Source organism: Pan paniscus, chromosome 2 (genome assembly GCF_029289425.2).
Source record: "Pan paniscus chromosome 2, NHGRI_mPanPan1-v2.0_pri, whole genome shotgun sequence".
In the NCBI taxonomy this organism is placed as follows: Eukaryota; Metazoa; Chordata; class Mammalia; order Primates; family Hominidae; genus Pan; species Pan paniscus.
Window position 1 is genome coordinate 181738605 of NC_085926.1, and position 24885 is coordinate 181763489.

General features: G+C 44.8%; 1 protein-coding gene and 1 pseudogene across 4 annotated transcripts in view; one reads left to right on the forward strand and one right to left on the reverse strand.

Annotated features, from left to right (window-relative positions):
• PARL (presenilin associated rhomboid like) overlaps positions 1 to 18661 on the reverse strand; it is a 59614-nt gene extending 40953 nt beyond the window's left edge. For 2 of the 4 annotated variants that reach the window (XM_034957798.3, XM_034957799.3), the window contains exons 1-3: positions 18467 to 18647; positions 1327 to 1522; positions 86 to 226 (exon numbers count right to left, since the gene is read on the reverse strand). In XM_034957798.3, the coding sequence (XP_034813689.1) occupies positions 86 to 226; positions 1327 to 1522; positions 18467 to 18591 (462 nt within the window). In that variant the 5' untranslated portion in view covers positions 18592 to 18647. Of the gene's footprint in view, positions 1 to 85; positions 227 to 1326; positions 1523 to 18466 lie in introns of all 4 variants that reach the window. The other 2 variants (XM_034957796.3, XM_034957797.2) reach the window with 1 other exon arrangement.
• A 2621-nt stretch (positions 18662 to 21282) lies between these two features.
• On the forward strand, positions 21283 to 22208 carry LOC106634632 (small ribosomal subunit protein uS2-like; annotated as a pseudogene).
• The last annotated feature ends 2677 nt before the right edge of the window (positions 22209 to 24885 follow it).

Below are 24885 nucleotides of genomic sequence, written 5' to 3' on the forward strand. Positions count from 1 at the left end.
TACACTGAAAACACGTGCATCTATTAAGTATCAGTTTTTTAAAACCGTGATTAACTAGAAGAAAGAAAGCAGTGTTTATCTTTACCTCCTTTCTGAAGTCTCCTTCTTTTTGTGGTCTTATGCTATCCAACCAATCAGCTTTTATACCATCAAAATAACTCTGGACCCTGGATTTCAGTGATTCATATTGCCAAATAGCAGCTGATCCAAATGCACAGCCTGTAAACTATATAAAATTAGATATATTACAAAATAGATTTAAGAGGGAAATAGATCTATACATTATTTCCAAGGAGAATTCTTCACTGTCATTGCTTTTTACAAACCAACAGAAGGGAATACTTGGCACAGTGAAACCTAATAAGTGAAAAGGGCTTTTTTTTTTCTTTTTGAGATGGAGTTTCACTCTTGTCTCCCAGGCTAGACTGTAATGGTGCGATATGGGCTCACTGCAACCTCTGCCTGCCAGGTTCAAGTGATTCTCCTGCCTCAGCCTCTAGAGTAGCTAGGATTACAGGTACCTGCCTCCAGGCCCAGCTAATTTTTGTATTTTTAGTAGAGACGGGGTTTCATCATGTTGGCCAGAGGGGTCTCGAACTCCTGACCTCAGGTGATCCACCCACCTTGGCCTCCAGTGCTGGGATTACAGGCGTGAGCCACTGTGCCTGGCCAAAAAGGACATTTTATTGTTTCCCATTGTATTAACTTCACAATACCCTGGGGCCTGTTTCCAGCTATAAATCCTCAAATAAAACTGAAAATACCAACTTAGCACCGCTTGAAATGCTGTACCAAACAAGGCCCATATGTTTATTCTCTAGGGCTTACATAAGTAAGCCAGAATTTAATAATAAAAGCAATTTTTAAGTTCAGACTCTAGGCCGGGCGCAGTGGCTCACTCCTGTAATCCCAGAACTTTGGGAGGCCAAGGCGGGTGGATCATGAGGTCAGGAGATCAAGACCATCCTGGCTAACAAGGTGAAACCCCGTCTCTACTAAAAATACAAAAAATTAGCCAGGCGTGGTGGCCAGCGCCTACAGTCCCAGCTACTTGGGAAGCTGAGGCAGGAGAATGGTGTGAACCCAGGAGGCGGAGCTTGCAGTGAGCCGAGATCGCGCCACTGCACTCCAACCTGGGCGACTGAGTGAGATTCCGTCTCAAAAAAAAAAAAAAAAAATTCAGACTCTATAATTAGAATTCATGAGCCCAGCTCCTTTTGATCCCCCCTCCACCTGTCCTTACTTTAAGGGAGCCCAAATGGGACAAAGTACTTTAACACTGCATTTGTAGCAAGGTAGGTAACTCCTAGCAAAGTGAGCTCTTACCCCAACAGTAAAAAATAAAGGTTTTATGAGACTCCTTATAGGATAGGGAGAAGGATAAAAGACTGTTTCTTCCACAGGAGGAATCAAAGCACTTCTCTTATATGCTTCACCACTTGTCCCTGTGTCTGATCTTCGAGGTTCAACCTTCCTGGGTGCTTTTCTGAATCCGCATTTTTGTTGAATAAAGAAGTTAAACCTATGGGGCAAAAATAACAGATTAGAAACACAGTGGCGTCTTGCAAACATCAACTTCTATGAGCCTCCACTTGGCCTGCATCATCACCATCTCAATTTATTCTCACTCTACAGTCCAAAAACAGCCAAGACTCCTACTCTCAGACAGAATTCAAAGTCACAAAATTCAACCTTTCTGGAAAAGGTGACACACAAACTACAGCAACTTCAGAGGATACTACTTTGGGCTATTACTTTCTATCAGTCAACAAAATAATTTGTACCCATCCTCCACACAGAAAGAATCTGAAGACCTGGTAAAAAGCTAGAGAACTCTAAATCGTCAGTTTCTTTTTTCTTTTTTTTTTTTTTTCGAGACAGGGTCTCCCTCCCTCTGTCGCCCAGGCTAGAGTATGATTACTCCCTCCCTCTGTCGCCCAGGCTAGAGTATGATTACTCCCTCCCTCTGTCGCTCAGTGGTACGATCATGGCTCACTGCAGCCTCCACGTCTCAGGCTCAAGCGATCCTCCTGCCTCAGCCTCCCAAGTAGCTGGGACTACAAGCGTAGGCTACCACATTGTTAATTTTTGTACCTTTTGTAGAGATGGGGTTCTGCCATGTTGCCCAAGCTAGTCTCGAACACTTGGGCTCACACAATCCTCCTGCCATGGCTTCCCAAGGTGCTAGGACTACAGGCATGAGCCATGGTGCCCCACCAGTTGTCAGTTTCAGTCAGAATGACTTCTGGTTTTTTGTTTAAAGTTTGGTCAATTTCTGGAACAAATATTTAAATGTATTGTCCTTGAAGCCACTCCAAATTCAATAATTATTTTCTTTTCTAAGTATTGCCCATTATAAATTAAAACACTCCTCTCACCTCTCCCCTTTATTTCACTGTTTTGGGGACATCCACCAAATTATTTGTGAGCTGTTACCCCAACAGTAAAAAAAAATTTTGTTGAGTCTTTACAGCTTGACCTCCTCAAAATATCTGACACTACTGATCATGCCTCCTAGTCCTAGCTTCTGTAACAGCACTTCCTACTCTTCAAATTCATCTTTAACTCCCGGTATCTTCCCCTTTTCCTCTACCCCATTCAAACTCAACCCATATAAATTCTTGAAACAGTCTTCTTTTTCTTTTGTAAAACTGTAACTTTCCCAGGTCACAAAGTAAAGATCCCTTTCTGTTTGTACCCTGAACATATTATCCCTTCTTATTATTATTTTGAGACAGAGTCTTATTCTGCCACCCAGGCTGGAGTACAATGACATAATCTTGGCTCACTGCAACCTCTGCCTCCCAGATGCAAGTGATTCTCCTGCCTCAGCGTCCCTAGTAGCTGGGATTATAGGCACCCACCACCACACCTGGCTAATTTTTGTATTTTTAGTAGATATGGGGTTTCACCATGTTGGTCAGGCTGGTCTCGAACTCCTGACCTCAGGTGATCCACCCGCGTTGGCCTCCCAAAGCGGGATTACAGGCATGAGCCACTGCGCCTAGCTATCCCTTATTATTATAAGGGATAATAATGTATATTATTATTATTAAGGGATATTATAATATCCCTTCTAGAAGGGTAGGTCTTTTGTCTTTGTATCCCAGCCCCTAAAACAAGCTATTTGGTTGAATTTTTGTGACCTGAATGACTTCTAAGCACATAAATGATTCAAATTTATTTTAGTCCTAACCTGAACTTTCTACTCCAGTATTTCCAACTCTATACTGAATAATGCTACTTGGATATGCTCCCCATTACTTTAAAACCAGTATATTCAAAATAGAATTAACTCATTCTCCTCTACAAACACCTCCATTTTCTGACGTACTCTTTCAATAAGACCAGAGTTCTCTCAGTTACTGAGGTTAAAAATCTAGGCTGGGGGCCGGGCACAGTGGCTCACGCCTGTAATCCCAGCACTTTGGGAGGCTGAGGCAGGTGGATCACGAGGTCAGGAGTTTGAGACCAGCCTGGCCAATATGGTGAAACCTCGTCTCCACTAAAAATACAAAAATTAGCCGGGTGTGGTGGTGCACACCTGTAGAGTCTCAGCTACTCGGGAGGCTGAGGCAGAAGAATCACGTGAACCTGGGAGGCAGAGGTTGCAGTGAGCCGAGACTGTGCCACTGCATTCCAGCCTGGGAGACAAAGCGAGACTCCATCTCAAAAAAAAAAAAAAAAAAAAAATCTAGGCTGGGCACAGCGACTCACACCTGTAATCCCAGCATTTTGGGAGGCCGAGGCAGGCAGATCACCTAAGGTCAGGAGTTCAAGACCAGTCTGGCCAACACTGGGAAACCCTGTCTCTACTAAGAATACAAAAATTAGCTGGGCGTGATGGTGTACACCTGTAATCTCAGCTACTCGCGAGGCTGACGCACGAGAAGTGCTTGAACCCGGGAAGTGGAGGTTGCAGTGAGCCAAGATCACACCACTGCACTCCAGCATAGGTGACAGAGTAAGACCCTGTCTCAAAAAAAAAAAAAAAAAAAATCTAGAAGTCATTTTGGAGTTATCTTTCCTTTATTCTTATTCAATTAAAAGCCAACTCTATCAAAAATACTTTTAAAATTCCTAGTCTAGTCCCTTATCTCATGCCTGGATCATGGCAACACTTTCCTTAACTTCAAACACTTTAACCTGTTGCATGTTCTTCTGGCCTCACATTGCTTTTCCTCAACATTCTATAGTTTCTCAAATGTCCCTCACAGGGCCAAAAATCTCTTCCTAATTCTAATGCAACTCCTTAGCTCATCCCTTCTGGCCTGGAATACGCCACCATTTCCTAGCAGATCTCCTTGCTTCCAGTACTGCCCCACTCCAAGTGCATCCTTCACATTGTATTAAGCACAAATGTAATGTTCCCTTGCTTTAAACCCCACAATAACTTTTCATCACCCCATCAAACTCAGCACACATCCCTTCAATCCGACCCCTTCCTCTCTCGCCACTTCCTCCCTCTGCCACCTCAAATCCTCTCTATACCTGTTATACTGACTTTCTTGCAGTTCCTATGATCTGCTTTGCTCTCTTAACTACGACAATGCTACTCATATTTTGGTATATACTTCCCTTTAACTTTTTTGGGCCCTTCAGATTTCAGTTAATATACCTCCTCCTCCAGGAAGTCTTCCCTAGCTGCCCCAGGCTGGGTACTTCTCTCCTTTGCACTTCTAGAGTTCCAAAGCAGTTTTTTAATACTTATCTCCACTACTGCGCACGCCCCCATTAGATTACAGTTTTATATTCATTATATCTCTATCACCAAGTCTAGTCCCTAATAAAAGGTCAATAATTATCTGTCAGAATAAAAAAGGGATCAAAAAATGATTAAGCTTTATTCTGAGTAACTCAAAGTAAGATGGTACTATACTCAAAGTAAGGTGGTACTATACTCAAAGTAAGGTAGTACTATACTGAAAGTAAGGTGGTACTATTCTCAAAGTAAGGTGGTACTATACTCAAAGTAAGGTGGTACTATTCAATAAGATAAGGAAAATTGGAAGCCTCAAAATAGGCAACTGGGAGGTAAGAGACGAACAATTCCAGCTGGGGTACTGTTTAAAATGCTTGCAGTCATGGCAGCTTCATTCCTCTAGCTAAAAACTGAAACTTAAATTTCCATTAACAGGAGAAATTCTGTGGTATATTCATATAATGGAATATTACACTTGGCCAAAAAAAAAAAAAAAAAAAACAAAGGCTGGGGTGGGGTGGGGAAAAACTAATCATACATCATGGATAACTCTCAAAAACACTTTTGGCAAAAGAAGTCAAATACAAAAGAGTACATGATATGTGATTCTGTGACTTCCATTGCTAAGAAGTTGACAGACACACTAACCTGTAGTGATAAATATTAGATGAGCGATTGCCTGGAATGGGTGGGGCTTGACAGGAAAGGAGCAAGAGAAAACTTGCTGGGATGATGGCCATCTTTATCTTGATTTAGGTGATAGTCACACAGGTGTATACATTAATCAGAATGCACTGGCTGTATATTTAATACTTATACATTTTACTATATGTAAACTATATCTCAATAAAGTATTTAAAAGAATGCTCATAGGACATCCAGGTGGAGGTATCTTAATAGGCATTTTGGAAATAAATGAAACTCAGAATAATAGTATAGCTGCTACTACTATTACTTGCCTAGAATGCATTTTTTTTTTTTTTTTTTTTTTTTTGAGATGGAGTTTCGCTCTTGTTGCCCAGGCTGGCATGCAATGGCGTGATCTCAGCTCACTGCAACCTCCACTTCCCAGGTACAAGCGATTCTCCTGTCTCAGCCTTCCAAGTAGCTCGGATTTCAGGCATGCACCGCCACACCTGGCTAATTTTTTTTGTATTTAGTAGAGACGAGGTTTTACCACGTTAGTCAGGCTGGTCGCGAACTCCTGACCTCAGATGATCCACCCGCCTCGGCCTCCCAAAGTGCTGGGATTACAGGCATGTGCCACCATGCCTGGCCTAAGAATGCCCTTTCTCTTCAACACTGAGTCCACTCAATTCAACTCAGAAATCACAGTGAGGAAAGTGATTATAAAGTAATTTGACTTGAGATTTTAATTTCAGAATTTATACTTCCAAATAAGTGATATTCCTTTCAAAGAAATCTATTACAGAAAAAGCAGAAAAGGTTTGAGTAAGTTCATCTATTTTGGAAAGTTATAAACTTATGCAACCAATGGTACTGCTGCTCTAAATGGCTCTTAACTCCCTTCAGAGCCTGTTACCAGTCTTATAATGAATATCCTTTAGCAAACGCTGTTGAATAGCTAATCCCAAATCTATTTCCAACCCTTTCCCCTTGCCTGCTTTTTCTGTAATAGGAAATATCTTCACTTTTCCAGGCTCCCCTAGAGCTAGCGGTAACCATATCACACAGGATTACAGCCAAATGAAACATAAGAATTTTTCAGGAGCCCCTTGGAAAGGTTTTGCTTACCTGATAAAAATGGACACATCACTGATGTCAAGCACGCCCCCTTCTTTCTGCCTTAAATAAGAATAGAATGCCTAGAGACGAGGCAGTCATCTCAAATGCCAAGAGAAAGGCCAAGGGATTCAGACACTAACCTTGACATTTTTGAGCCACTGAGCAGACACTAGCCACTTACCTCCCATCATCCTATATTTGATAAATAACTCTCCTTCTTATTTAAACAACCACCAGTTTATTTACTGCCAAATGTATTCCTGGTATAATTTTTAAAGTGGCAGATGTTAACTTTTTGCAACTGGATTTGATTTAAAGATCCCAAAGTAACCTGGAGATAGGTCTAGTAAGTAAAGTTGCAATTAATTGATCAAAACAAGTAATGCCACTTTGGGCCAAAACAAAGGTGTATCATAAAGTAATAGGAATATATTTACCATAAAGATGACAAGTTGACAGCCGGGCATGGTAGCTCACGCCTGTAATCCCAGCACTTTGGGAGGCTGGGGTGGGAGGATCACCTGAGGTCAAGAGTTCGAGACCAGCTTGGCCAACATGGTGAAACTCCATCTCTGCTAAAAATACAAAACTTAGCTGGGCATGGTGGCGCACGCCTGTATTTTGATTACAGGCGTGGTGGCACATGCCTGTAATCCCAGCTACTCAGGAAGCTAAGGCAGGAGAATCTCTAGAACCCAGGAGGCAGAGGTTGCAGTGAGGTGAGATTGCACCACTGCACTCCAATGTGAGAGCTCCTGAGTGACAGAGCAAGACTCCGTCTCAAAAAAAAAAAAAAAATTAATTAATTAATTAAAGATGGCAAGTTGTAACCCAGTAATCTTGGTTCCTAGCATTTGTCATGTACTGGACTGAGAAATACAAAGGATAAGAAATACAAAGGATTTGTATTTCCAACAGCTTAATACTACACAATCAATTCTAATAAAAAATTACTTCTACCTGTCACCAATTCACTTAAAATTTTGAAGCACAAGTTTTAAAAGGAACATAAACACGCTAGGTTGGGAATCTGGACTTGAAGCAAAGCCAGACCTTTTTGCCTAAAATATATACCTCGAGGATCTCACCAGAAGTGTGCGTCAAGCTGAGGACATTAAGAGTACATTACACAAGCTGGCCCCAGGGTTAAGTTCAGAACTTATCAGTAGGTACACATACTGAATACATCACACACAGGCATACCTCCATTTATTGTACTTCACAGATATCCCAAGTTTGTTACACAAGTTGAAGGTTTGTGGCAACCATACATCTAGCATGTCTTTTGGCACCATTTTTCCAACAGCATGCACTCACTTGGTGGCTCTGTGTCACATTTTGGTAATTCTCACAACACTTCAATTTTTTCGTATCTGTTATGGTGATTTGTGATCAGTGACCTTTGATGTTACTACTGAAATTGTTTTGGGTGCCATGAACCATGAGACAATGAACTTAATAATGTTGTGTAGGTTCTGACTGCTCTACCAACCAGCCATTGCCCACCTTTCCCTCTCCTTGGACCCCCCTATTCCTTGGAACACAACAATATTGACACTGGTCAATTAATAACCCTACAATCACCGCTAAGTGTTCAAGCTGAAAGGAACAGTCACATGTCTCTGGCTTGAAATTATTAGAAATAATTTTTTTTTTTTTTTGAGATGGAGTTTTGCTCTATCACCCAGGCTGCAGTGCAGTGGCGCGATCTCAACTCACTGCAACCTCCACCTCTCGGGTGCAAGCGATTCTCCTGCCTCAGCCTCCCAAGTAGCTGGGACTACAAGCACCTGCCACCACACCGAGCTGATTTTTGTATTTTTAGCAGAGATGGGGTTTCGCCATGTTGGCCAGGCTGGTCTCGAACTCAAACCTCACGTGATCCTCCCGCCTCGGCCTCCCAAAGTGCCCAGCCAATTAGAAATAATTAAGCTTAGTGAAGAAGGCATGTCAAAAGCTGAGATAGGCCAAAAGCTAAGCCTCTGGCACAAACAGCCAACTTGCAAATACAAAGAAACAATTCTTGCCGGACATGGTGGCTCACAGCTGTAACCCCAGCACTTTGCGAAGCTAAGGCAGGAAGATCACTTGAGTTCAGGAGTTTGAAACCAACCTGGGCACCATAGTGAGATCCTGTCTCTATAAAAAATTTAAAAATTAGCCAAGTGTGGTGGCTTGCGCCTATAGTACTAGCTACTTGGGAGGCTGAGGCAGGAAGATCACTTGAGCCCAGGAGGTCAAGGTTGCAGTGAGCTACAAATGCATTGCTGCACTCCAACCTGGATGACAGAACTAGACTCTGTATCAACAACAGCAAAACTACTGAAGGAAATTTTAAGTGCTACTCCTGAGAAGAGAAAAATAGTAGGCTGGGTGTGGTGGCTCACACCTGTAATCCTAGAACTTTGGGAGGCCAAGACGGGAGGATCAACTGAGGTCAGGAGTTCGAGACCAGCCTGGCCAACAATGTGAAACTCCACCTCTACTAAAAATACAAGAATTACCTGGGCGTGGTGGCAGGCAACTGTAATCCCAGCCACTGGGGAGGTTGAGGCAGGAGAATCGCTTGAACCTGGGAGGTGGAGGCTGCAGTGAGCTGAGATTGTGCCACTGCACTCCAGCCTGGGCGACAGAGCAAGACTCCATCTCCAAAAAAAAAAAAAAAAAAAAAAAAAAAAGAGTAAGAAAGCAAAACAGCCTTATTGCCAACATGGAAAAAATTACATGAATAGAAGATCAAATCAGCCACAACATTACCTTAAGCCACAGCCAATCTAGAGCAAGACTAACTCCTTCAATTCTATGAAGGCTGAAAGGATTGAGGAAGCTGCAGGAAAAAAGTCTGAAGCTAGCAGAGGTTGGTTCATGAGGTTTAAGGAAACAAGCTGTCTCTATAACACACAAGTACAACTTGAAGCAGCAAGTGTGGATGTAGAAACTGCAGCAACTTATCAAGAAGATCCTAAGATGAAGGTGGCTACACTAAACAGATCTGCAAAGCAGACAAAACAGCCTTCTATTGGAAGAAGATGCCATCTAAGACTTTCATAGCTACAGGTGAGGAGGCAATGCCTGGCTTCAAAGCTTCAAAGGACAGGCTGACTTCATTAGGCACTAATGCCGTTGGTGACTAAGTTGAAGCCAATGCTCATTTACCATTCTGAGAATCCTAGAACCCTTAAGAATGATGGTAAACTACTCTGCCCGTGCTCTATAAATCGAACAACAAAGCCTAGATTACAGCACTCCTGTTTACAGCATCGTTTATGGAATATTTTTTATTTGTTTATTTTTACTTTTTGAGATGGAGTCTCACTCTGTCGCCCAGGCTGGAAGTACAGTGGCACTATCTCGGCTCACTACAACCTCCGCCTCCCAGGTTCAAGCAGTTCTCCTGCCTCAAGCCTCCGAGCAGCTGGGATCACAGGCGCCTTCCATCATGTCCGGCGAATTTTTGTGTTTTTAGTAGAGATGGGGTTTCACCGTGTTGGCCAGGGTGGTCTTGAACTCCTGATCTCAGGCGATCCACCCGCGTTGGCCTCCCACAGTGCTGGTATTATAGGCGCAAGCCACTGTGCCCAAACGGTTTACCAAATATTTTAAGCCCAATGTTGCGACCAAATGCTGAGAAAAAAAGATTCCTTTCAAAATACTACTGTTCATTGACAATGTACCTGGTCACCCAAGAGCTCAGATGCACAGGTACAAGAAGATGAATGTTGTTTTCATGCCTGCTAACACAATGTCCATTCTGCAACCACCTACATCAAGCAGGAATTTCAACTTTTAAGTCTTATTATTTAAGAAATATATTTTCTTTTTTTATTCCCCTAAGAAATACATTTTGTAAAAAAAAAAAAAAAAAAAAAAAAAAAAAGAAGAAGAAAAAGAAAGAAAGAAAGAAAGAGAAATACATTTTGTAAGGCAATAGCCACAGAGTGATTTTTCTGATGGATCTGGGCAAGGTAAACTGAAAAGCTTCTGGAAAGGATCTACCATTCTAGATGTCATCGGGAACATTCATGATTCATGAGAGGAGGTCAAAATACCAACATTAACAGGAGTTTAGAAGAAGTTGATTACAACACTCGAGTATGACTTTGAGGGGCTCAAGACTTGAGTGGAGGAAGTAACTGCAGATGCGGTAGAAATAGAAAGGGAACTAGAGGCTGGGTGCAGTGGCTCATGCCTGTAATCCCAGTACCCTGGGAGGCCGAGGCAGGCAGATCACCTGAGGTCAGGAGTTCGAGACCAGCCTGGCCAACATGGTGAAACCTCATCTTTTTTAAAAATTCAAAAAAATTAACTGGGCATGGTGGTGGGCGCCTGTAATCCCAGCTACTCAGGAGGCTGAGGCAGGAGAATCGCTTGAACTAAGGAGGCAGAGGTTGCAGTGAGCCAAGATCGCGCCATTGCACTTCAGTCTGGGTGACAGGAGTGAAACTCCATCTCGAAAAAAAAGAAAGAGCAAGAGAACTAGAATTAGAAGTGGAGCCTGAAGATGTGATTGAATTGCTGCAATCTCATGATCAAACTTGAACAGATGAGAAGTTGTTTCTTATGGATGAGCGAAGGAAGTGGTTTCTTGAGATGGAATCTACTGCTGGTGAAGACACTGTGAACACTGTTGAAATGACAACAAAGGATTTAGATTACATAAACCTAGCTGATAAAGCAGCAGCACGGTTTGAGAGGATTTACTCCTACTCTGAAAGAAGTTCTACTGTGGATAAAATACTATCAGACAGCATCACATGCTACTGAGAAATCTTCTGTGAAAGGAGGAGTCAACCAACGTGGCGAACTTCATGTTGTCTTATTTTAAGAAATTGCCACCGCTACCCCAACCTTCAGTAACCGCCACTCTGATCAGTCCACAGCCATCAACAGAGGCAAGACCCTCCACCAGCAAAAAGATTATGACTCACTGCAGGCTCAGATGATTATTAGAATTTTTTAGTAATAAAGCATTTTAAAATTAAGGTATCTACATCTTAACAAACCACACTAAAATGCACTGGCTTAAAACCATAATTTATTACTTTTTTTTTTTTTTTTTGAGACAGTGTCACCCAGGCTGGAGCGCAGTGGCATGATCTCGGCTCACTGCAATCTCCACCTCCCAGGTACAAGCAATTCTCCTGTCTCAGCCTCCTGAGTAGCTGGGACTACAGGCACACACCAGCACACTTGGCTAATTTTTGTATTTTTAGTAGAGATGGGGTTCCATCATATTGGTCAGGCTGGTCTCGAACTCCTGAGCTCAAGTGATCCACCCGCCTCGGTCTCCCAAAGTGCTGGGATTACAGGCGTGAGCCACCGCGCCCAGCCCCAGCCAGTACTCTTGACTGCTTAATCAGAGCTGGAGAGTCTCAGATGGCTTCACTCGTACCTGGAGCCTTAGTGCTGGTTGTTGTCTGCTTGCTCTTTCACTGCCCAGTCCTTGGTGTTCAGTAGTCTAGCGGGGGCTTCTACCATGACAGAGGGAGTGTTCCAAGTGGGCAAAGGCAAAAGCTGCAAGGTCTTCTGAGGCCGACTCTGGACCTTGCACAATATTACTTCCACCACATGCTACCGATCAAACTAAGCCGCAAGTCCAACCCAGCTCCAAGGAATAGGGAAGTTGACTCCAACTTCGGATAAGAACTACAAAATATTGTGGCCATGGTGTTTTATCTACCACACTAGATGTGGCAGAGGCAGTTATGCTTCCTAGTCTAGAGCAGTAATTCTCAATTCTGGCTATACATTAGAACTGCCTGGTGAGCTCTTAAAAGTCCTACACCATGGCTCTACCTTATAACAAATGAGAATCTCCAGGAGTGGACCCAAGGCCTTAGTAGTTGTAAGACCTCCCCAGGTGATTCTCATGTGCCGCCAGAGTCAAGATCTATTCATACCACAGGTTTGGGGAAACTTTAGTCTACATACAAATCACCTGGAAATCTCATTAAAAACATTGTAATTTAGTAGGTCTGGGGCAAGGTGAGTCTGAGATTTTGCATATCTAAACAAGCGCCTAAATTAGGGGTTGTCAAACTGCGGCCTATAGAGTGGATTTGAGTCTCCAACTAAGAATGGTTTTCACACGTTTAAAGAGTTGTTAAAAAGAAAGAGAAAGAATATGCGACAAAGACCACATGTGGCCGTATTTTCTATCTGACCTTTTACAAACTAAGTTTGCCAAACCCCTGTCCTAGATGATACCCAAACTGCTAGTTCATGAACCACTTGGAATAGCAAGGAGCTAGAACCTGATTCCTCACTCTTCCAATAATACTTGTACTTAAATTAGAATGGTTTGTTGTCCCACAGATTAATCCTATCTAGGTAACCAAATAAAGAATTCCAATACAAATGTTTCACTAGGACTTACTCCCAGCATCCATGCCCTCTTCTCCTTTTCCAAACCATACTCTAGAATTTCCAGCCATTTCATTTGATGAGACACACCAAGCCCACGATTGGCTTAAGCCAAATTTCACATCCCATTCCTTGGCAACATCAAGGGATTCAAGGATGGGCACCTGTCCCAAGTTAGGCCAATCTGGTCCAGTGAAATTCAATTTCAAGATTTTGTTTGTGATAACGGAGAAGACAACTTTTTTTTCTGCTAGATTTGCACCTAAAAATATATAGCCCCAAGAGCTGCTGGCAGCCATCTTATAACCACAAGGAGATAGCATGCTGAGAGAATAAAGCCAACATTTAGGAAACAGAGACAAGCCATGGCGAAAATGGTGTCTGGTGACAATTTGAGACACTGGACTTGTCTCGCTAGAAGCCAGTCCTACCTCTACACTTTTGAACTTCATAAACCAATAAATTCCCCTAATTGTTTAGGTCAGTTAGAGTTTGGTTTTCTATTGGAATAAGGATGCTTTTAGATGTAGTATGTTTATTACATATTATATAAGGTACATTTTCTCTTTTTAGTGAGCTTTCATTTTAAATTTCCTTTTTTTTTTTGGTGGGCAGGGGGGAGGTCCTCGCTCTGTCACCCAGGCTGGAGTGCAGTGGCACCATCTCAACTCACTGCAACCTTCGCCTCTCGAGTTCAAGTGATTCTCCTGCCTCAGCCTCCCAAGTAGCTGGGATTACAGATGCCTGCCACCAGGACCGACTTTTTTTTTTTTTTTTTTTTTGTATTTTTAGTAGAGACAGGGTTTCGCCATATTGGCCAGGCTGGTCTCGAACTCCTGACCTCAGGTGATCCGCCTGCCTCGGCCTCCCAAAGTGCTCCCAAAGGATTACAGGAGTGAGCCACTGCACCCAGCCTTAAATTTCTTAAAGTGTGAAACAAGGAAAAGCATGATAAATGTCCCTAATTGCAAATGTTTGCTATCTTATTCACAGGTTTAGGTTATTCACCTCTTCCCAATCAGATGGGTATATAAGACAGGGAAATAAATTACTTACCTGAATAAGTTGGAAAACAAAGTGAAGCGCCGCAATAAAATGGATGGGGATGGGAAAGAGGGTCCCTTGAGGCATATGACAACTCACGACAGCAGGCCTGCCTTGACTCTGCTGCTTTGGTCCTTCTGCCAGGAACTAGTGATTTGGGGAAGCAATCAAATGTGCTCAAAGTGGGAGGATGTCATGAATACTTAAGTTGCCACCAGCCACAGTTATAGTTCAGTTTTTTTTTTCCGTTTTTAAGACACAGTTTTGCTCCTGTTGCCCAGGTTGGAGTGTAATGCCGTGATCTCGGCTCACTGGAACCTCCGCTTCCCGGGTTCAGGCGATTCTCCTTCCTCAGCCTCCCAAGTAGCTGAGATTACAGGCGCCTACCACCACACCTGGCTAATTTTTGTGTTTTTAGTAGAGAGGGGGTTTCACCACGTTGGCCAGGGTGGTCTCGAACTCCTGACCTCAGGTGATCCGCCCACCTCAGCCTCCCAAAGTGCTGGGATTACAGGCATGAGCCACTGTGCCTGGCCAGCTCAGATTTTTTTTTTTTTAATACAATCCTATAACTTTTAAGTAGAAAAAGTTACACCAATATATGTGTTCACCTAATAGTGACAACACAGTCTCATAAATGTTTTGGTTTTTTATTTTTTGGGTCTTTTTTTGAGACAGGGTTGCACTCTCTCACTCAGGCTGGAGGACAGTGGCGCCCTCATAGCTCACAGCAACCTTCACCTTCCGGCCTCAAGCAATCCTCCTCCCTTAGCCTCCCACGTGGCTGGGACCAGAGGCAAGCACCACCATACCCACTAATTTTTTTTTACTTTTTGTAGAGACAGGAGTCTCCCTATATTGCCCAGGCTGGTCTCAAACTCCTAGACTCAAGTGATCTTCCTGCCTCAGCCTCCCAAAGTGCTGGGACTGCAGGCCTGTGCCACCGCACAGCCTTTGTGCATTTTTTTTTCTTTTTTCAGATGAAGTCTTGCTCTTGTCCCCCAGGCTGGAGTACAGTGACGCAATCTCGGCTCACTGCAACCTCTGCTTCCTGGGTTCAAGGGATTCTCCTGCCTCGGCCCCCCGAGTAGCTGGGATTACAGGCCCCTGCCACCGTGCCTGGCTAATTTTTGTATTTTTAGTAGAGACGGGTTTTCACCATGTTGGCCAGGCTGGTCTAGAACTCCTGACCTCAGGTGATCCACCCGCCTCGGCCTCCCAAAGTGCTGGGATTACAGGCGTGAGCCACTATGCCCAGCCTGTGCATTGTTTTTAAGAGTGCAACGGTAAAGACAATACAACTTAAATATACAGGTCAGTGTTAATGGTTATGTTACTCAAGATTTGTATGAACAAATTAAGTAGAAATGGCCTAATGTTCAAATGGAGACAAAATGTGTCTAAGCACACACAATTGATTAGATTCATTCCACTTAAAACAAAATAGAGCCCGAGGCATGGTAGTGTGTACCTGTAGTCCTTGCTACCAGGCAGGCTGACGGGGGGGATCCCTTGAACCCAGGAGTTTGAGGCTGCAGTGAGCTATGATAGTGCCACTGCACTTCAACCTAGGTGACAGAACAACTCGCCTCTAAAAAATACAAAAGATACTGGGCGGGAGGATGGATTCTACATAAACTCTGGCATAACAAAATTATTTTCTTGACCCCATCTTGAGTTAATAGATGGTCAGTTAATAGATGGTCAGTTAAAACAAAATATAATATATACGATTGACTAATATGTCAAGTATCTTACTTAAAGATATTTTGAGGCTAGGCATGGTGACTCAAGCCTGTAATCCCAACACTGGGAGGCAGAGGCAGGCAGATCACTTGAGACCAGGAGTTCGAGACCAGCCTGGCCAACACAGCAAAACCCCGTCTCTACAAAAAACACAAAACTTAGCTAGGCATCATGGTGGTGCATGCCTGTAATCCCAGCTACACGGGAGGCTGAGGCAGGAGAATCGCTTGAACCCGGGAGGCGGAAGTTGCAGTGAGCTGAGATCGTGCCACTGCACTCCAGCCTGGGAAACAGAGCAAGACAATGTCTCTAAAAAAAAAAAAAAAAAAATATATATATATATATATATATATGTATACACACACACACATATACACACATATATACACACACATATATATACACACACTTATATACACACATATATACACACATATATACATATATGCACATATATACACACATACACACACTAATATACACACACATATACACACACATATATACATATATGCACATATATACACACATACATATATATGCACATATATATACACACACATATATATAGAGAGAGAGAGACAGAAAGAGACTATCATCTCAATATAAACTTTCCATACAAACGGCAAGTTTTTTAAAAATATAAAATGTTAAGTGTTACAATTCAACTATTTTCTTCCCTTGGATAGTTTCATACAACTGGCAAATTAAACAGGTTTCCACTTTCAAGCCTCAAACCTTGGTAACAGTAAAGTTTACGAGGAGCCCAAATAAGATTTTTTTTCCCTTTTGTGTAAAAGGCCAGATAGAAGATATTTCGGTCTTTGTGGACTACTGAAATCTGTCACATATTACTATTTTTGTTTTACAATCCTTTAAAAATGTAAACCATTCTTGGCTGGTGGGCCGCCTTGGGCCTGCAGTAGTCTTCAGACCCTAGTATCACCACCTAGAGTGCTTGTAAAATGCAAATTCCTGGTCCCACTTCAGGCCTATTATTAATACATCAAATGACAAGGATTGGGTCATTCTTCTGCACGCTAATTTCAAAGCCATAAGAAGCCAACATACAGCTAATAAAGGTTATATATAAGGTAAACTGGTACTATTAACTTTAAGAACTTATTTCCAGAGGCAAATGCTCTATTTCAGGCCTACATTCTCATGTATATTTTTTATGCAACCACGAAAATGTCATTTTCAAACTTTCTATACAAATGGCAAGCTTTTCAGACATTAAATACTAATCTTCAACATTTCATGTGTTTCTGGTTCACTGTTTCAAATGGTCATTATACTCAATTTTTACTAGAGGCTCATTAGTTTTCTTTTGCTTCCCCTTCCTAAAACCAATACGGTGATGTGTACATAAATCTTAAATGTTTAACACACTTCCTGTTGCTTCCTAATACACGTACAGTATTTATTTATTTTACATGGAGTCTCACTCTGTTGCTCAAGCTGGAGTGCAATGGCACGATCTCGGCTCACTGCAACCTCCGCCTCCCAGGTTCAAGCCATTCTCCTGCTTCAGCCTCCCGAGTAGCTGGGATTACAGGCGCCCGCCACCATGTCCCCGCTAATTTCTTGTATTTTTAGTAGAGACGGGGTTTTGCAATGTTGGCCAGGCTGGTCTTGAACTCCTGACTTCAGGTGATCCACCTGCCTCAGCCTCCCAAAGTGCTAGGATTACAGGCGTGTGAGCCACCACGCCCGGCCAGTATTAATCTTTTCTTCCCCCCTTAAACCATGCAATCTCAAATGGGATTACCACCTCCATCTGTCCTCTTCCACTTCCCCAGGAGTTTAAGATTAGTGCCTGACAGATCTATGTTAGTGTATGAAGATACAATGTATGTAAAGTTTTCACAAGTCCCTGATAAAATTCACCTGGAATGCTTGTCGGACATACAGGTTCTTCCACTCCACCCACCCCTCTCCTGATTGTGATTTGGGAGGACTGGGGTGAGGCCTGGGACATAAAATCCATACAAACTCTTCAGGTGATCCTTGAGATTAGGCAATGGCTCCGCCACATTACAGCCTCGATTATTTACCACTGACTATCCCACGTGTTGATAAACAATGTTTCTTATCAGCAATCAGGTGGATTCGAGGCACCCATCTAACCAAGTCAGAAATTGGAAAGAATGAAGTTTTGAACAAAAGAGGAGGAAAATTTTCAAAGCCAAATGCACATCAGATTCTTAAACAGGTGAGGAATTTCTCTCTTCTCTCTCAAATTAGAAATGAATTACTGTGATGCAAAAATCAGCAATACTGATCAACCACACGCTTCACACTTCTACTCGGAAGGTTCGGCAGTTTTCTTTCCAAATCAACCGGAAACGAAATCTTCCACTGTCTCAATTCAACAATAAGCCTCTCCTACGACTTCGCCAGATACAAAGTGATACCTTCCATCAGACCCCGTCCTCCCTTAGATCACAAGCTAAAGAAGGCGACTGGTTGTAATGGAACACAACCTTTATAATTAGATGGAAAAAGAATAAAAACCGCCATTCTGCCAGCTGTACTAACTGCTTCACTTCAGAAACTGGCTCAACAGTTTCCACTCGCGATTATGAAGTGTGGCACGCAATGAACCTTCAGCTTAGTTCCCCTTCCAGTCACGTCCTTCCCAATGGGAAAGGAGAAAGCGCAGGCTCGCGGGGGGCTGGGCTGGGCAAGGGGAGCGAGAAGCGAGGACTGGACGGAGGCGAGAGAGGAGAGAGAAGGGGCAGGTAAGGTGAAGGGGGTGAGCTAGGGCCAGCACAAGAGGCCCAGACGGCCTCCGCCCCTGAGGATACACGGCCAGAGCTCAGGGACCAAGAGGCGAGAAGACCAGAGCGCGGCGGCTATTACCTGCGTCCGAGGAGCTGCGGCGGGGTTAGGACCGCAGTGAGCTCCTCGCAGCTGCGGCCGCCCACCGACGCACCCCACGCCTGGCCGCAGCCCCAGCCTCTCTGCGCCCAGCCTCGCCACGCCATCTTCCCAACCTCTGCCCCACCATGGCCCGACCTTACCAACCCCAGCTGCGCAACTACTTCCGGGGCGAAGGCAACACCATAGAGCACGAGGAGCAGTCTAGAGCGCCCCCACGCGGCTGAGCGGCAGCCGAACCAGCCACGGTGCCCGGAAGACTGGCTGGCGCCCTTCTGTCCCACCGCTTCCCCTCCCACTGCTCAGCTGGCTCCGGGAGCGACCTGCGAGAGTGGCCCGGCCTCCCCGCATTTGCAGATGAGGAGGATGGGGCCAGAGCGAAGAGGGACAACTGACATTTTTTCGAGTAACGGCACATACCAGGCGCTTTGCCTAAGATCGCATTTAATCGTCACAGCACTGCTAGAGGTAGATGTCATCACTGTTTCACTTTGCCTCTGGTCAGAGGGGATAGGACTTGCCCGGAGTTGCAGGGCTGGTCCCTAGAGGAACCAACGTGGCAAGCCAAGTTTTCTTAAATTACTACTTTTTTCTGCATCTCACCACTTCGTGTTATTCTGTATGCCTTTAACAAAGTCCAAGCCTATCGGGCGGGGTGGCTCACCCCTTTAGTCCCAGCACTTTGGGAGGCCGAGGCCGGCGGATCACCTGAGGTCAGGAGTTCGATACCAGCCCGGCCAACATGGTGAAACCCCGTCTCTACTAAAAATACAAAAATTAGCCAGGCATGGTGGCAGGGGCCTGTAATCCCAGCTACTCAGTTGGCTGAGGCAGGAGAATTGCTTGAACCTGGGAGGCGGAGGTTGCAGTGAGCCGAGATTGCACCACTGCACTCCAGCCTAGGTGACAGAGCGAGATCCGTCTCAAAAAAATTACAAATACAAATACAAAAATTAGCTGGGTGTGGTGGCGCAAACCTGTAATCCCAGCTACTCGAGAGGCTGAGGTGGGAGAATCACTTGAACTCGGGAGGTTGCAGTGAGCCGATATCGTGCCAGCCTGGGCAACAGAGTGAGACCCTTTCTCATAAATAAATAAGTAAATAAACACAAAATCCAAGCCTGAAATGAAAAGCAGGCTTTCACTTTTTCATAATCCATCCCTCAACTACCTGTCAGTTAGCTTGATTCCCTGCCATTCCATTCCCCCCGACCCTAGCTGCAGCCATACAGTCATTGGCCATTACTCAAAGGCACCATCCACGTTCCCACTGCTGAGCATTCATGCTACCGTTCTCACCACTGGAAACACCTAACCGACTTGTCCTTCAGGTCAGCCTCAAGTGTCACCTCTTCCAGGAGGCCTTTCCCAGACCTCCACTCCAATTTAGATTCCCTTCCTTTGTACTCACATACCACTTTATGCTTATCTCTGCAATAGCACTTCATTCATTCCATAAGCTCTTATTAAGCACCTACAGTGTGTCAGGTGATGTGTTAAACCTGGGGATACAATTGAGAAGACGCTATATCTGACCTCACAAAGATTCTATTGTATTGGGGGAGAAGGCTCTGTAGGAGTCTAGAGAGGGAGGGATATAGCCCAATTGAAGGAAGGGGCATAGGAGGCTCAGGGAGAAGGCTTCCCAGAGAAACTGATAGAGGTCACCAAGAGAAGAGGATTGAAGTGTTCCTCAGAAAGAATAGCATTTGTGATGTCTCCCAGCGCACGACTTGTTTGAAAAACTAAAATAAATTCACGCCTTTTCCACACAACCCAGAGAGGGGCCCATACGGCATTGTTCTAGATTCTCTGTGGGCGGCAAGCCATCCACGTGCCGAGGCAAGAGACCAAGGGCACGAGCTGTTCCAGTATAATAAAATATATAAAACAACAAGAGTTATACTAGATCTAGATCATAGACATGATTATATATGAATATCATTAATCATCAGTTTGTAGCAATTACTCTTTATTCCAATATTATAATAATCCTCGCTCTATAATCATAACCTAGGAAAAACCGGGCCATACAGAGGCAGGAGCTGAGGGGACATAGTGAGGAGTGACCAAAAGACAAGAGTGTGAGCCTTCTGTTATGCCCAGACAGGGCCACCAGAGGGCTCCTTGGTCTAGCGGTAATGCCAGCGTCTGGGAAGATGCCCCTTGCCAAGCGGACTGTGGTCTAGCGGTAGCGTGTCAAGGAAAAACACCTGCTACTTAGTAGTCCCCGGGGGAGTTTAGAGAAGACTCTACTCCTCCACCTCTTGTGGAGGGCCTGACATTAGTCAGGCTTTCCCGCAGTTATCCGGAGGCCTAACCGTCTCCCTGTGATGCTGTGCTTCAGTGGTCACGCTCCTAGTCTGCCTTCGTGTTCCATCCTGTACACCTGGCTCTGCCTTCTAGATAGCAGTAGCAAATTAGTGAAAGTACTAAAAGTCTCTCATAATGGTGTAAGTTGTTTCTCTCTTTGTCTCCTCTCTCTCTCTGCCTCGGCTGCCAGGCAGGGAAGGGCCCCCGTCCAGTGGACACGTGACCCACGTGGCCTTACCTATCATTGGAGATGGCTCACTCTCCTTATCCTGCCCCTTTGTCTTGTATCCAATAAATATCAGTGCAGCCTGGCATTTGGGGCCACTACCGGTCTCCGTGTCTTGGTGGTAGTGGTCCCCCGGGCCCAGCTGTCTTTTCTTTTATCTCTTTGTCTTGTGTCTTTATTTCTATGCTCTCTCGTCTCTGCATGTGGGGAGAGACCCACCGACCCTGTGGGGCTGGTCCCTACAATTCTCACTGTAACTTATAGGGAAACTTTCACAATGTCTAGAGCCCTTGATGTCCTGCAAATGAAGGAGGAGGATGTCCTTAAGTTCCTTGCAGCAGGAACCCACTTAGGTGGTACCAACCTTGACTTCCAAATGGAGTAGCACATCTGTAAGAAGAAAAGTGATGGCGTCTACATCCTACATCTGAAGAGGACCTGGGAGAAGCAAGAAGTTTCTGCTGGCAGCTCGTGCCATCACTGCCTTTAAAAACCCTGCTGATGTCAGTGTCATGTCCTCTAGGAATACTGGCCAGAGGACTGTGCTGAAGTTTGCTGCTGCCACTGGAGCCACTCCAATTGTTGGCCGCTTCACTCCTGGAACCTTCACTAGCCAGACCCAGGCAGCCTTCAGGGAGCCACGGCTTCTAGTGGTTACTGATCCCAGGGCTGACCACCAGCCTCTCACAGAGACATCTTAGTTAACCTACCTACTATTGCTCTATGTCACACAGATTTTCCTCTGCGCTATGTGGACATTGCCATCACATGCAACAACAAGGGAGCTCCCTCAGTGGGTCCGAGCTGGTGGATGCTGGCCCTGGAAGTTCTGTGCGTGTGTGGCACCATTTCCCTCAAACACCCATGGGAGGTCATGCCTGATCTCTACTTCTACAGAGATCCTGAAGAGATTGGAAAAGAGGAGCGGGCAGCTGCTGAAAAGACTGTGACCAAGGAGGAATTTCAGGGCAAATGGACTGCTCCAGCTCCTGAGTTCACCGCTATTCAGTCAGGTTGGAGACTGGTCTGATGGTGTACAGGTGCCCTCTGTGCCTATTCATCAGGTCCCTACTGAAGACTGGAGTGCTCAGCCTGCCACAGAAGACTGGTCTGCAGCTCCCACTGCTCAGGCCACTGAATGGGTAGAAACAACCACTGAATGGTCTTAAGCTGTTCTTGCACAGGCTCTTAAGCAACATGGAAATAACGTTGATGGAAAATACACATCAGTTTCTAAAAAATAAATTCACTTTGGTTATATCAGAGGTGTCAAGTCTGGGATTTGGTTTTACCCTATTTGAAAGCTAAAAGATTGGATGTTGGCAAAAGACAGGAGACTCCTGGGTCAGACACAAAACCCTTTATATTACCACGGCATGTTCTCCAAGTCCCATGGTGGCAATGCCATGAGCCAAATGGATGCTGAACATGCAGTGGATTTGCATCTCAACCAAAGAATACTGAGCCTGGGGAATCTACTGTTTAATAGTGAGTTTTTATAGTAAACAAGCGAACAATCTTGAAAGGTAGAGATGTTTTCCTCAAGAGCAAAGGGCAGTTGGCTTATAACCTTGGAAGAAAGATAATATCACCCTAGAGAGCGCAGGCTTGTGTGCTGCCTATTGTAAAAGATTCTAATGCCATGGCGGGGCATAGGGGCTCACGCCTGTAATCCCAGTATTTTGGGAGGCCGAGGTGGGTGGATCACTTGAGGCAAGGAGTTCAACGCCAGCCTGGCCAACATGGTAAAACCCCATCTCTACTAAAAATAGAAAAATTAGCCAGGCTTGGTGGCACACGTCTGTAGTTCCAGCTACTCAGGAGGCTGAGGCAAGAGAATCACCTGAACCCAGGAGGCAGAAGTTGTAGTGAGCCAAGACTGTGCCACTGCACTCCAGCCTGGGGGACAAAGCGAGACTTTGTCTCAAAAAAAATAATAATCATTAAATAAATAAAAGATTCTGATTCAGCCAGGCACGGTGGCTCTAGCACTTTGGGAGTCCTAGGTGGGTGGATCACCTGAGGTCAGGAGTTCGAGACCGGCCTGGCCAACATGGTGAAACCCTGTCTCTACTAAAAATACAAAAATTAGCCAGGTGGTACACGCCTGTAATCCCAGCTACCCAGGAGGTTGAGGCAGGAGAATCACTGGAACCATGGAGGCAGAGGCTGCAGTGAGCTGAGATCATGCCGTTGCACTCCAGCCTGGGCAACAGAGCAAGACTCTGTCTCAAAATAAATAAATAAAAGATTCTACTTCCTCAGTTCAGAATTCCTCTCCTTAATGCAACCCACTGAGTCCGCAGGTACAGTCCAGCCCTCTTCACATTGCTCCATGAGAATTGGGACTCAAGGAACCAGCACAAAAATTCTAATAGTCTGGCTAATGCTATTGCTGTGGGTAATAAATTGTCCTTCATTTCTGACCCAGGAGTCTTGTATTTTCTGCCAGCACCCATAAAACTATACCAGGCTAACTTGTTAGTTTTCAAGTAGGGTGAAATATTAGACCCTTCATGATTCTCTATAGGGATCTGTGAATTTACCATTTCAGAGGGTGAGAGCTTCTCTTAGGGACTGAAAAGAACTTGGGTGTGGCCACAGGGCTGATGGCTGAAGAGGAACGAACTGAAAATCACTAAACATGAGGGAGCTCAGAAACGGAGAGGTCCTGGACGTTGACTGCATTGCTCACATGAACTTGAGGTCTTCAGGGTGATGGCAGGACTTGGAATGAAATCCTAACATTTCAGTGAAGAAGAGGGTGACTAGAAGGCTATTAATAGTGCTGAAGAGGTGCTAGAGATAAAAGAGACAGTTTCAGCAGAGGAGACATATGTGGTCAAGGTGGTCTTTGGGCAAGTAATCTGGAAGAATTATGAGGGCATGAGGAGGATGCTCACCTCCGGAACCTAAGGGGCCTGGGGCTGGGGTGTGCTGCATATCCTCCGCTTGCCCCTCCAGCTCACTCTCATACACTGCTCCAGGCCACCGGAGGCTGACTTTTTTTTTTTGAGACGCTCTCTCGCCCAGGCTGGAGCACAGGGGTGCGATCTCTGCTCACTGCAACCTCCGTCTCCCAGGTTCAAGTGATTCTCCTGCCTCAGCCTCCCGAGTAGCTGGGATTATGAGTGCCCCCTACCACGCCTGGCTAATTTTTGTATTTTATTATTTTCTTTTTAGACAGAGTCTCACTCTGTCGCCAGGCTGGAGTGCAGTGGCACGATCTCAGCTCACTGCAACCTCTGCCTCCCGGGTTCAAGCGATTCTCCTGCCTCAGCCTCCTGAGTAGCTGGGATTACAGGCACACGCCACCACACCTAGCTAATTTCTGTATTTTTAGTAGAGATGGGGTTTCACCATGTTAGCCAGGATGGTCTCGATCTCTTTACTTTGTGATCCGCCTGCCTCGGCCTCCCAAAGTGTTGGGATTATAGGCGTGAGCCACTGTGCCTGGCCTAATTTTTGTATTTTTAGTAGAGACAGGGTTTCACCATATTGGTCAGGCTGGTCTTGAACTCCTGACCTCAGGTGATCCACTCGCCTCGGCCTCCCAAAGTGCTGGGATTACAGGTATGAGCCACCGCGCCCGGCCAGGAGGCTGACCTTTATGGACTACATCAATGGGCTCTCTTGCTCTCTGGCTCCTAGCTGGGCTCAGCCAATTACAGCCACAAACAAGAGATTGGAGCATAAGGGAAAAATGAGTTTAGAGCACTTATTCTTCCCAGTCCCTCCCTTCTTGAGCCACATGCATTGGCTTCTGTGTTCTCTGTTCTGAAACTCTCCTCATTGCTCCATTTGAGAGAGTGAGCGTGCCCTTTCTGATCAGAACCTGAACTGGCGCAGGAAACAAGCACCC